This window comes from Montipora foliosa, chromosome 10 (genome assembly GCF_036669935.1).
Source record: "Montipora foliosa isolate CH-2021 chromosome 10, ASM3666993v2, whole genome shotgun sequence".
Classification (NCBI taxonomy): Eukaryota; Metazoa; Cnidaria; class Anthozoa; order Scleractinia; family Acroporidae; genus Montipora; species Montipora foliosa.
Genome location: NC_090878.1, coordinates 7696151 through 7710202, shown reverse-complemented (window position 1 = coordinate 7710202; position 14052 = coordinate 7696151). Strand labels below are relative to the sequence as shown.

Here is a 14052-nt window from a genome sequence, read left to right as displayed (position 1 = left end):
ATGTACACTTCTCCAGTTATGTATTGCAAACGTGTCTTATTTTCGCTCAATTGTGGGATAATTTATTCTGTTTTACGTTTTTACCAAGTCCGCATGTTCATCAGACTATTTTTGTAAGTGGAGAGTGGTTATGAAATCTTTCAAAGCGTCTTGTTAATCATCACAATATCAAAGGCAAACGTGAAATCAGGCCAAACTTTTCGAAGAAGCTTGTGGCGGGGAAGATTCATCGTCCACTGAGACAAAAATGTCTTCAGAAGGGAATTCGCCCAAACAAAACAACAAAAAACTGTTTCTTTTTGTTGTGCGGTCTTTGGCTATGTAAAAATTAGTTGGGAATCCACAATATTTGGACAAAATTCGTTGAGAACTGCACCAAGAGTTACCATTGATTTATAGCAGTTTTCTAACATGTGGCCCTCAACTTCAAAATAGCACTCACAGACAGAAACTATCATTGATATATAATTTCTCTATATGCAACAAATAACCAATCGGAAAGTAGTTGCTTGGAGACGGGCTAAAGAAAAAATTGAAAATTAGAGTCCTAAGCCAATTTTGGTTTTGTTCTTTTCAGATATATGCAAATTTCGCCAAATTCCTGCCTACTTAAGGCTGCATCCAGCAATCGGCACATTTCCTGTGAGTTGAGCGAAGGAGATCTGAGTTCTGTTATAGTTACTGTACCGAAGTACTACCTCCCAAATTGATCTGACTTCACTAGGGGCAAGGGCAGGAATGTTTGTTCCTAGCAAGTGTCCCCTTAATCAAGCTTCGCTCAACCCGTTGTGACAATTACGCTATATTTTTCTTTCAGTTATACATTGGGCGGCCGCTCTAACCTCATGAGCAGTCCCAGACGATGCTTAAAAGAACGGGAAAATTTCTCAATACACCGAGCTTCTAGGCGCTTTTTATCACAAGGTCGTATTACTAAAATGTTTTCCTCATTTGTGCACATTTTGCAAGCTCAAGGTGCATGATGGACATGCTATCAAGCAAAACAGACCAATTCATCGAGAAAAAAGAACACTGCCGCAGCCAGAAATCGTTTTGGATTCGATGCCCGTTAAGTATGTATTGGGCAAGCGCTCTAACCACATTAGCAATCCCAACAAATAACCTTGATTGAAGAGCAAAATTTCTCAATACAACAAGTTTGTCAAATTGACGTCACAGGAGTTCCTAAGCGCTCTTTATGAGATTTGTGAGACGGTTGTTTTAATAAAATGTTTTCCTTATTTGCGCACAATTTGCATGCTTAAGGTGCATGCATAAGAGACATATGATCAAGGGAAAAAAATCATTTCGTAGCAGAAAGAAAACACTGCATCGAGCATGAATCGATTTGGATTCGATTCGAGGTAAGTGTGGGTTGGGATGACACTCTAACCACATGTGCATGTAATCCCAGCCGAGGCTTTAATGAAGAAGAAAATTTCTCAATACTTGACGTTTCCGTAATTCCCGTCACAGGAGTTTCTCACCAAGCAAGGCAAAAGCAATTCGAAGCAGAAAGAAAAATGTATCTGCCAGGAATCGATTCGGACTCGGCACCCGGGAAGATTGGAATGGTCAGGGCGGTCTAACTACATGAGCAGTGCCGATGACGATGCTTACAAAAAACGCAAAATTTAAAGTAGCGGTTCGGTTTTTTTCTAACTGTAATACTTAGAAGTTGTCTACAAACTATGCATTTATCCACCATTTCCAAGGCGTATCATGCACCTTTCGTGATCTTTATATTTCGTTATTCAAGTTTTTGGGAGTACAAATTGAAGTCTTCCTTAGAAATGAAGTACCAGACGTGAATTTGGAGGATCATCCATCAAAACGAATCTACTTGATAACGCGAGATATAAACTATAACATAGCGTTCAAATTCACACTATCAACAGTTGGGCCATTGTGCATTACAAGAAAAAAACCTGCTAAGAAGGCTCACGTTTTCACCAAACTGAACATTTGTTTGTTTTGGAAAGCTGGTTGACTTCAAGACTCGTATCTTTATTAACGTTACAAAATAAACAAAAAACAGTTCCCGGTTTGAAGGTCTGTCAAATTTTTCAAGTTAGTCGCAATGGGAGACTTTAGGGTTCTATTCAGTTTTTGTAAATTTCGTGGGTATGAAGGCTGAATTTCGCAAGAAATGAATTGTACTCGAGACTCGTTTTAAAATAGAGGTTGAAGTGAACTCTTCTATGACTATGGTCCCTGTAATTTAGCTTTGCTTAATTAAGTGAGTTCCGTAGAAGTTAGGAGAGCACTTCAGATGCTTAAGTCGCTTTTGGCTAAGTGTCCGGCTCCAACTCTCTAAAACGTAACAGAAAGAGAACGTCATCAGTCCTGACCATTCCGGCTGAATCAGAATCTTCATCCTCACGGTATTCGAACGGAAACGTATTTTCCGGCGGTCGCTTTTCTCCGCCGAAACGACAACCGGAAATGCGTCTGCGTTCGTAGGATATGGGTCGCTTGGCATCAAGTCTTCTTTCATCATTCATCTACATTGAAACCATTAGTGCAAAATGATATTGCTCTCACATTTATAGACCAGAGCATCGCGTCTGTCTTGAAACTTGAACAGCAAAACCATGTTTCATTGATACCATGAGAACGCCTTTCAAATTATAGCTCAGCTCCGAGCCACCACTGCGTAGTCGAGAGGGAATTTTTCGTGCACTTGTGTTGTGGATTAGTGACATCGTAAAAGCCAAAGTTATCTTCACCCGCTACTGCACCAGCCCTGGGGTCCCATTCACAGCCGTTTTTACCACTCCAATGAGAATCAGTATGCATATGTTGATTATCTTTCTGTACTTGCATGCCCTCACAATCCGTGCAGTTGATACCTCGAACTGAAACATACTCGTACTGTCGGCATTTGTCTTGGTTTGCAAAGGTTAACAAGTCTGTGGCTGTCAGCGTTGCGCGTGCGTAGTCGGAATACGTGAAGGCTGATGGGAAGCTACATGTGACTCGCCAGTGTGTTGAGTTATCCCGAATGGTAACCAATGCTTGATACGAGACTCGGAAGTCGTCCCATGTAAAATTATTCTCGTTTCGTGGAAAGTCGTGATAAAAAGGTTTGTTTTTGTAAACCTCCTTGTTTCCTAGGGAAAATGATTCTATCAGGGTCCATGCTTTTCCAGCCTCAGAGCTGAAATCACAGTAGGTCCGAATAGTCTGGTTAAAGCTGATAACGAGGTCATAAATCCCAGAAACCACTCCTGGCTTAATCCTTGCGATAGATTGACAAGACTTCACCGCTGGATTAAACAATTCACATCTTTTTCCATAGTAATGTTCAGAGCATGCGCAAGTATACTGTTCCTTGATGTCATTACACGTTTCTCGGCACGTCCCTCCGTTGAGGCAAGGCTGGGATTCGCAACATCCGGTCAAACAGCTCCCATTACCCTGGAAACAAAAGAATACTCACTCAACAACCGTTCATTTGACTAAGTACTCAATATACCTTTCCAGGAGCTCAAAAACCCAAGCCTACAAAATAGAAACAGCAGTACACGAGAGTTGGAGATCATAGAAGTTACGAAGAAAGAGAAACAAAACATCAAGGCACGAACGGGACTCGAACCCATGACCGCGCGATTTGCTCTGGAAGCTGGGGCTTGTTTCTCGAAAGTTTTTTTTTTTTTTTTGGGGGGGGGGGTCTTTACATGAAAAAAATACAATATAAGTTGTTATATTGCTGAATTTTTTCCCCAACAGCACGCGCTCTCATTGGTTACTTCGAGGTCACATGACATCTAACAATAAAACAGTTTCCCGCCAAAAGTCTCTATGCGGCAACAGTGTAAAATTTATGACCTCAGAGGGTAGCAGTGCACTGTTACCCGCGAATGTTGACCGACGACCACCGTTGCTGTTGCCGTTGCACTCTTTTCTTTTTGTGCTACATAACAAATAACTTAATGACTGGTCCCGAGAGAAACAGTTGATTTTGTTTCCCTCGAATTTCAATGTTTCCCCCGCCTGCGCCTCGGGAAAACATTGAGATTCTCGGGAAACAAAATCAACTGATCGGGATCAGTCATAAAGTGTTTATTATTTACTCTTGGGACTGCATCCTGCTTCAGTAAACTGGATATCCATTGTTTTAATGCAAATAACCCCCCAAAATGAAATGTATTATGGGATTTGCGAAAATAGGGAATTTCATAAACTGAATGAAATTTTACGCTCCTGGTCATAATCTCCTGGTTTTGAGAAAACGATCCGCGTTCAAAGCCACAGGAGAACCAGTTGTCGGCTCGTACTGATTCAGCACGATTAGCTCCTGATCTGTAATAATAAAACTAAAATTAATTAAGTGAAACTATGTTGCCTCGCAGTTATGCACGCAATTTTAGCAACTGCGTAGAGAAGCCTGAAAAATTCAGGACTTCAACGGGGTTTAAACCCGCGACCTAGCGATACCGGTGCGATGCTCTAACCAACTGAGCTATGAAGCCACTGACTTTGGGAGCTGGTCCATTTCTGATGGATTTCATATATATAGCATTTCGTTCATTAATTCACCCATCACGGGAACATTTGTACTTACAAATGACCAGCTCCCAACGTCAGTGGCTTCATAGCTCAGTTGGTTAGAGCGTCGCACCGGTATCGCGAGGTCACGGGCTCAAACCCCCGTTGAAGTCCAGAATTTTTCAGCCTTCTCGAAGCAATCGTAAATTGCGCTCATAACTTCGAGGCAACACAGTTTCACTTGAGTTCATACCAGCAGTGCAATATATGATGGACTTATATATGTAGCGTTTCGAAAACCCAAATTGAAAACATGTTCACTGAAGTTGTTAAACAAATCGGAGAAATTTTGTCCGCAATCAATTTTGTTAAAAAGTTCATATCATTGAGAAAAAAATGAATTTTAGAATCACTTTTTTGATTTTCACTATTTTGAATAATTGTGACGTGTTACAGTATGTTAAGGTTCAGACACGTCACAATTATTCAAGATGGCGGCGCCCAGGAAATCTGAAAACAAATATAAGCGATTCTGGAAGTGATACAAATGCTTTCATTGAGTAAAAATCCAAACAAATTTGATTGTAAACAAGGAGTGGAGGTTCCCTTAAGACTTGCATGATATCCTAAAAGATTTAAAATATTTAAACTATATTAAGAAATAAGAACGTTACTCTGGTTGAAATTGTATAAGAATATGTACAATGTTTTAAAAGTCCCAACGTTTCGGTTGAACCTTCAACCTTCATCAGGGGAAAGAGAAAAAATAATTCGCAAAAAACACGTTTCTTATAGTATGCCAAATTCGAGTCTATTATTATTGAATTCTGTCCCTCAGGGCAAGATTTAGAAATTCGTGCGCAAATGCATGCCATTATCACGATTAAGTGGATTCCTACAAGTGTTAATTTCCCAAGCCTCAAGAATGCGTCGATTGCGCCAATTAGCATTTGTGCGTAGGATCTTGGACGTCTCCCAAGAGACAGTGTGACCAGAACGTAAACAATGTTCCGCTAAAGCTGACTTTTGCGAGTGTTTATGTTCCACCGCTTTCTGGTGTTCTTTAAGGCGAGTAGAAAATTTGCGTTTGGTTTCCCCGATATAACTCTTGTCACAATCTTCGCATGGAATCGAGTAAATGGCGCCACGAGTCTGATCTTTCGGTACTGGGTCTTTCGGTTTATTAAACAAATTCCCGATGGTTCGGTGTTGTTTTTGAGCAACTATGATGTCGTGATTACTCAAAATCCGTTTAACAAGCTCCGATGTGCCCTTGATGTATGGAAGAATACAGAAACCCTTTGCAGCATCCGGTGCAATTGTTGACAGTTGTGGAGCTGGTCGTTTTGGTTTGCCAACATTAATCACAAATCGCTTTGGGTAACCATTCGCCACCAGTGCTGCTGTTACGTGTTTCATTTCCTTTGACCGTTGATCACTAGAAGATGGGATGGTTTTTGCACGATCGGTCTTCACTTTCCCCTGATGAAGGTTGAAGGTTCAACCGAAACGTTGGGACTTTTAAAACATTGTACATATTCTTATACAATTTCAACCAGAGTAACGTCCTTATTTCTTAATGTTTCTATCACCTGGTTACAGGACCATTTTTTTTAACTTTAAACTATGTTCCTGATAAAATTTGGCTCAAAGTATCATCTAACCTCGACACCGTTTTGTTGCATAATATACAGGAGAGTTCCTTGTCTAGCTACAAGATCCCCATCCGCATTGTCTAACAGCTCGCAACTGGCCCCAGTCAATTGAAACGCCAAGCAGCCACAGACCCTCGCGCAATGACGAAAACACTCCACTGCACTGGTAACCTCCACTGAGTGAATAGTATGCTTCATGACCGCGACATCTTTAGTGAACACATTGTATATGTACACGAATGGTGTTTTATACTCCATGCTGTTTGAAGAGGTTGATATCAATATCAGCGTTCCCGTGGCAATCCAAAGAGCTCTGTAAACCACAGTCATCCTAGGGGATTGTAAAATTATATCACAACAAGCTTGAAACCGTCTAAAAGGGAGCTGTTGGAACGTCTGTCACTCTCACATAGTATACCCTGTGGGGGTGACCTCTCCCCACCCCTGCTCGTATCAATCGGATGGGCTAGTTGGGAGTTTCTAAACAACAAATACGAACGTAGGGATAAAAACAAACATATGTTAGAAAATGCGAAATATTTTGAATTAAAATTCGTGCATATATTTTCCGTGCCAAAAAACAAATAATATGCTTGTTTTTATCCCAACGTAAAATATGCTATTTCTGTTGCGGCGGTTTCTAAAAGCTATCTCCAAGCTACATCTTTAAGGCAGGAAGATTTCACTTTAAGAGGTCGGAAAGATACTTCCGTTTAATACTTTAAACCATTGAAACTGCACGTACAATTCAGTCCAAAAATATTCACTAGAAGGCAAAAAACGTACTCGGAAATGATACGTGAATGTCTGCCCCACCCTTTCGTCTAAAAGTCGTTCTTGTAAGTTGTTTTAATTTCGAAAACATTTCTTACCGCAAAATACTGTATGCTTTCATAAGTCTGACTTTCTGTTACCATTCAGCTGTCGATTATCAAATATTTGCCAAGCAGTTTCCATGTGAACATTTTTTTAGCCCTACACGGAAAAATCTTAATGACTGGATCAAAACTTATTTGATTTTCAAAGGCTCAGTATGTCACCTGGCCGCAAAATACACAAATTTAGAAATTAAGAAGATCGCATTCGGCATCATTTCAACATATAGAAACGCAGATTTTGTTTCAGCCAGAGGTGATGCTTTTCCTAATCTTGAACAATTGGAGGAGAAAAATATTATCCCGAAACGAATCATCAACAATTCCCAAACGGCGAACCTCTCAGGGATAGTTTAATTGAAAAGGGGGACTGCCTGTAGCCACAAAGTGTTCTAGTTTCGGTACGGACTAGGTCTGATTTAAAATATTCTCGAAGGTGCTCGTACTGTCGACATCTGTCTTGGTTTACACAGAAACAATTAAAAATATTCCGTCTCCCCCAAAATACGGATAGCAATCGTGAACGTTCATGGACTGTGCTTACCTTTGAGATCTTTCTTTAAATGCGAGCGAGGCAGATGTTTTCAAAATGAGCACAAGTCCTCACCAGACCTCAATTTCACCACCCAACTCTAATTACAAACTTCTGTGGCTAAAGTCCTTCCAAGCTCAAATGTCACTTTTGAAAGTGTGAATGTCGTCTTGATCACAAACTAGACTTGAAAATTACAAAAAAACTGTCAGGTCGAACAAACAAATACCAATCGTATTTTTAATTATCATATCTATTAAAATTCTCTCTCTAGATCACTTAACCGGATCTCTGCAAACAATCGTGGATTTTTAATCATTGAACGATTTAAGCTTTTCTCCTTTTCTGCAAAACCTCAAAGTTGCCGCTCCATACTTATCTCCGACAAGGGGAGATTTGAGCGTTCATCCTTTGATACAACATAATGTACTTTGACAAGATAAACCAAAATCCAAAATCATTTTTAATTGGTAGCGAATTCTTTCTGTCAAAGAAAAGTCAAAGCATTGGGTTTCCCAAAATAACTGTTGTCTTATTATTATTTTTACAATGGGAAACGCCTTTGTAAAATGATTTGGACGAAAGAACTTTCAGCGAGATCAAACTTGACCGTTCTTGGCTCACAGCAAAAGGAAATTACATGAAACAATAGTTTACTGTAATACGGAAAAATACCCGAGGCTCTCAAAAGGCGAAAGACACGAAATACCACAGCGCATCCATTTTAGCCAGCTACAATCAAAACGTGATTAAAGTTTGCCATTCCGTTTTCCAATCTCATAGGTGGCGCAAATGATATTCTAGGCTACAAACAAGCTCTTTTCGAGAGGGTGGGGGAGGGGAGTGGTGGACTCTTTTGTCCCCTACCCCCTCGAAAAAATCTCGTCTCAAATTTCCTCTTTTTCTGTAATGGTAGATGAAACGTGAAATGATGCTTTCATATCCGACACAGCTTAAAACAAAGAGTGACGTGAAAATGAATGCCTAATTGGTCTACAAACTTAAATATAAAACAACGATTTTCAATGTTGCAGACACTGATAATGTTTCGGCAGAAACTTCTGCCTTCTTTAGTGCAAGTGTTACATGAGATGCGAATCTGAATATAAATATCTTGTCATTAACTTAAGTACTTAATTTGCACACTTCATACATTTATCTTATGTTGTATTTGTACTCATTAACATTTATCAGATATTTAGATTTAGATTTGCATCTTATGTCATCCCCGCACTGATGAAGGCAGAAGTTTCTCCCGAAACATGTCTGAAACATTGAATTAAATTCGTTGTTTGCATTTAGAATACTTAATCAATGTGACATGATTTGATGTTACACTGGTTTTGGACGCTTTTAAATGTACAAGTCAGCAGGTCTTTGGAATTAAATTTTAAAGCTACATCCGAATTTCTACAAACCAGAATAGCATTAGACTATGCGGTCTAATTGTCAACCTCAGCAGTGTGAATCTTCATTTTGGGCTTATTAATGTACTGGGTTACCTTCCTAGAACTGTTTGCATCACGTTGTAATTTCTCCATGATTATCTTAATGGGTCCAGCATTCGAATGTGCGCTAACTTTGAGAAACTGAAATTGAAGAGTAAATGAAAAACTCAGCCATCGTCAAGTACCAACTTCCTTAGTCTACATACGGCAAAAATGTGTCATTTCCTTCTCTCAAGGGGCTTAAAACATCTCACTCAATATGATTACAACTGATGGCACCATTTGACATTTCCCTGAGTGCGAACAGTATGTGGAACGTTGTCACGTGATCCTACAATAGGTTAATGGCCTACTAGGCTCCTACAAGTCTCCTATAGCTCAGCGGTCGACCATCCGAACTAGCAATCGGAAGGACTTCGGTTCGACTCGGCTCTTTTACTGCCCAGGAAAACAGTTCTCCTCTTTAATGAAAAAGAGCTAAGTTGCACGAAAGAACTTCGTGCCAAACGCTTCCTACAACATCCTTGTATTCTTTTGGTCCCGCAATTGTTGCTAATTTAGTGAGAAGTCGTGACTTCCCGAAACTTTCCTTCTGTTGTTGAAAATGTGTCGAATCAAGCATTCAGTACGTCTAAAAGACTTGTGCAGAAATCGTACTACAGGCGAACTGCCGCAACAATACCCATTATACGTGGTTTGCAACCAATCTCTAGAGACACAGGTAAGAATGCTGCAATGCACAATCGCTTGTGGAGGAACAAAAAGAGCTAAACTTAAAAGAGCGATCTTTTGTTTTCGTCCACCAACATGGCGGCAATGACGTCACGTGAAAACCACCTAAAAGATGCAATGGACAGAACGAGTTTACAAGATCTCTTACGGTCCGTCCGTGCACATCTTGTAAGCTTAAGAACCAGTGCATGCTTCTTCTTCTTTTTATTTTATAGGTACTGAGATTTATCCACGAAAATCATAATGAATAAAATTCGCACTCATTCTAAATGTAGCCAATAACTGAAGAAAAATGGCTATTCCGCAAGCATAACAAAGGACTTGATATTTGAGAAAACCAGACAGGTTCTTTAGTCTAAACAAAAACAACTAAAGAAGCAAGGAAAGGGAAATAAACCCAAACCATCGGTAGCTTTGACAAGCGACGAATTAAGAATATTGTACGAGAAGAGTTTGCTCCAAGGCACTCTGGCTAAACAACACTCTTCACTTTGGACTACTTTGGAATATTTGATTGTAAATTTGATGAAATAAAGCGTCGGTTGGGCGATTTTAAACCATTTTTTGTTGTTTTCATCCCCTCACTCCATTAATTTTGTGCGAAATAAATTTGTCTATCAAACACTACCACCAAAAAATCTCAGTACCTATGAAATAAACACATTCAGCATGGAAACTCTCTCTCTGCATTCTTCCCTCCCTTATATACCTTACCAAGGCTGGTGACACTGATGTCCCCCCTATATGTATGCATTTGATGTCACTCTAGCGAAGCCGAAAAATTAAAGCACGAGTATAATGGACCATTCCTTTACCTCCTTTTCAAAACGAGTCCAAGACCGGTCTTTTTTTAAAATCATTTTCACTCGTATGTAAATGGCAAGACTTTAAATAAATTTTCAGGTAAAAGCAGCTGCTATATTTACTGGCTTTAGCAACTTGTTTGCTCAGAGATCGCGCTGGTCAAGCCAACGAGACCTCTTAAACAGAACCCTTCTGTTTTAAGTGTCTTTTCGAACGTCTGCCCATCACTAAGTTTACATTATCCATGACAGAAAATTACGGCGGAGTCGTTTTCAACAAAATCAACTTTGCGGTAACGATTGCGGTCAGTTCTTTTGAAAGAATTGTTGTTGAGTGGTTTTGATTGTGTTCAAAGATGTCAACTTAGATTTATCTGCACAAAGGATAAAAAATAAATAAATACAAAGAAATGAGTTTGTTCCGCCGACAAATTAAGGCTCCCACTCTATTCCGGCATTGTTTGTATTAAAGAGCAAACATGGAGGGTCTTAAATGACGAAAAAGGATTCAAAGGGGTTTCTGGGGAAAAGATTGCATTTGTCATGCAAATATTTCCTTTTGTTTCAGAAAACCAATATTGTCGTTGGTAAACTAAACTTCCTACCATAGCTTAATTGGGATTGTCAGCAACGACGACGGTTTCAGCAACAACAATGTCACAAAAACAAGGACATCATTGGTTAAAAGAGGAAAAATGTAAAATAGTCATGCGGAACCTGCGGCACGCGTTTTAGTAGTCTTCTTTAAAGTGCTGCACGAAACAACAAAGTGAAATGACCAAATGTCAAGTTTTGACGACAACGTGATCATACAACAACGAACCGTTAAGTTCATTTTCTAACGTTACTTTTTAAACCGTTCTTACCAATCCCGTTATGTGATAGTTCGCCCTTTTCGATAACCTGATAACGTGAACAAGGCGGACTATTGAATTGCGACATTCTTAAGTGGTGTTTCCGTCGACGTTGCCGTTGTCCTTGCTTAACCCTTTCATTCCCGCAATCGAAACTTTAATTCTCCTAACAAGTACCATGGATTTCTTTGTTGGGTAGTCATGAAAATTTGGTGTTATATCAAGATCACACCTCTTAAACTGATAATTATCTTCATTCTCAACACCTGCCTGACCGACATTTCATTGAAACTAGACGCTCCAGGAGCGTACACTGGATTGACTGTGGTATGTGTTACTCAAAAACAGAAGGGACTGAGTTAGATGGAATTGAACTGCAGCATTCCAGGCAATTTTTTCAAGTCGGGGGTCATTAAGACTATTTAAGGGGTCACCCAGAAGTCATGCCAGCAGAGGCCCTTTGGCTCACACGTTCATACAACGAAACATCTTTTTCTGAGGTCAAAAACCTGGCTACCAACCTATCAATCATTTGTCAGAAAGAAAAACTTCCTGTCATTTTTAGAAAAAATAGGCATACATTGGGTATGTGTGGTAGTGCAGTAACACAGCGCTTTATTCCATATTGGCAACTGTCTTCCAGGTGATTCAAGTTCTCTTTGCGTAATATGTAGCTCTAATAGTACACGATATTGTTTTGGTATTGTATATCATTGTAGTGCCATGGTATAAGTCTTAGGTAAATAACCCTCTGAGAAGACATGTGGTTACTAGCAAAGTACTAAACCCAGAAAGATTGAAGGAAATAAAAGGGAATCGAAAAACATTGGCTTTTAGGCTGACATGCTGATCATTTTCAAGTTCCCACACAATTTCATTACACCACAAGTTTGAGCGTGCACTCTGAGCATCTAATAGCTTTGTAATAAAAAAGTTCATTGCAGGTTATCCCCGTCCGGCGAGGTTAGTATCTGGATGGGTGACGTAAGAAATATATCACATTGTAACAGAAGCATAGGACCGAAAATTCTATTTTAACCCCTAAAAAATGCAAACTAATTAAGGTACAGATTTTGTTAGCTTGCTTTATGCAAAACAAATATTGATGCAAAAGTAAATAAATATTGATACACAGTTTTTAGGAAGAGCAGAAGGAAGTTTTCAGGACGGTCGATCGAGAATAAAATATTTTGCCACAGCAACAAAATTTACGACATTAAAACAAAATTAATTTTGAACCGCGAATATAAAAAGTTACCATCAGAGAAAAACATTTTGGGAGATTTTTGCTAAGTTGAATTTTGTTATTGTATAAGTAAATCGCAAAATCGAAAGTGACATCGAATTCAGCGGGCGCCGCGATCAAGTTACCGCGGCGTGTTTACTTGCGAAACAGTGAAGCATCTGTGTCAAATGATGGCAAGATACCGAGTTTTTGTTTTTGTTAGTTTTCTTTTTCTTTCAAGCGTTATAAAGTTTGACAAGAAATGTGCCAATTCAACACAAATATCACAATCGACCAACTCTTGAGGTTGACCAGTGTTTCTGCAAAGTCAACACTTTACTCTCCAAGACGAAGTTATTTATCACCAGGTAATTCCATCGTTTTTGTTACCCTAGGTCTAAAACAAAAGGGCCATTGTTTCTGTTATTTGTTCTTTTGTTAAACCTCAAGGGTGGTCTCCAATCAGGTGAGACCTTGTAGGAGCTGTCACAAAGCATATGCAATTAAATTTCTGACAGTTCACATCAAACCTTCTTCGAAAGAACCTTGACCGTAAATAATGAAGCACAAAAGAGACAACAAGCTTTCATTCAAATAATTCTTCACTGCCACATTTCCAATTTTTTTTACCTTTGCAGAGTTGAGTGCAAAAGTATTACATGAAAACTATGTTGCCAGACAACTTAGATAAGACTTCAGTAAACACTGTGATGCATTCAAGGCGTTCGATTCCTTCAATGTTTGTTAAATCGATTAAAAAGACAAACGCAACTAGATTCATTTTGACAACGTTTCGACATCGTCCGATGTCATCGTCAGGCAATGAATTTTAATCGGATGAAGCATAACTTATAGTACAAGAACAATAGAACAATAGAACAATAGAACAATATATACAATAGTACGCTAACAATAAATGTGAAATCTAAGTAAATAGTTTTGCCCTGACAGAGTCTGACTGCACATTAAGTGATGGTTTTAATTCTTTGATGTAGAACATCTCATGAATTAAGCAATCAAATTTCGATGCGCATTTCTTTAAGACACTAAAACTCGCCGTTGGGGGTGCTGTTGTTAGGCCATGATCTGCTAGGCGATGCCTCCCGATAGTTGAGTATCTATGTTCCTCAATTCGTTGATGCAAGTGACGAGCTGTATAGCCAACATAGCTCGCATCACACGAGCCACATTGAAATTTGTAGACGAGTTTGGTCGAGTTTTAGTGTCTTAAAGAAATGCGCATCGAAATTTGATTGCTTAATTCATGAGATGTTCTACATCAAAGAATTAAAACCATCACTTAATGTGCAGTCAGACTCTGTCAGGGCAAAACTATTTACTTAGATTTCACATTTATTGTTAGCGTACTATTGTATATATTGTTCTATTGTTCTTGTACTATAAGTTATGCTTCATCCGATTAAAATTCATTGCCTG

At 39.2% G+C, this 14052-nt stretch overlaps 1 protein-coding gene across 7 annotated transcripts in view; it reads right to left on the bottom strand.

The window, feature by feature from the left end:
• Nucleotides 1–1986: 1986 nt before the first annotated feature.
• LOC137973295 (uncharacterized) overlaps nucleotides 1987–14052 on the bottom strand; it is a 102365-nt gene continuing 90299 nt past the window's right edge. The window contains exons 1-6 of one of the 7 annotated variants that reach the window (XM_068820080.1): nucleotides 10549–10622; nucleotides 9056–9142; nucleotides 7566–7739; nucleotides 6156–6477; nucleotides 3078–3420; nucleotides 1987–3041 (exon numbers count right to left, since the gene is read on the bottom strand). In XM_068820080.1, the coding sequence (XP_068676181.1) occupies nucleotides 2629–3041; nucleotides 3078–3420; nucleotides 6156–6476 (1077 nt within the window). In that variant the 5' untranslated portion in view covers nucleotide 6477; nucleotides 7566–7739; nucleotides 9056–9142; nucleotides 10549–10622 and the 3' untranslated portion in view covers nucleotides 1987–2628. Of the gene's footprint in view, nucleotides 3421–6155; nucleotides 6478–7565; nucleotides 7740–9055; nucleotides 9143–10447; nucleotides 10524–10548; nucleotides 10631–14052 lie in introns of those variants that run through there. The other 6 variants (XM_068820074.1, XM_068820076.1, XM_068820075.1 and 3 more) reach the window with 6 other exon arrangements.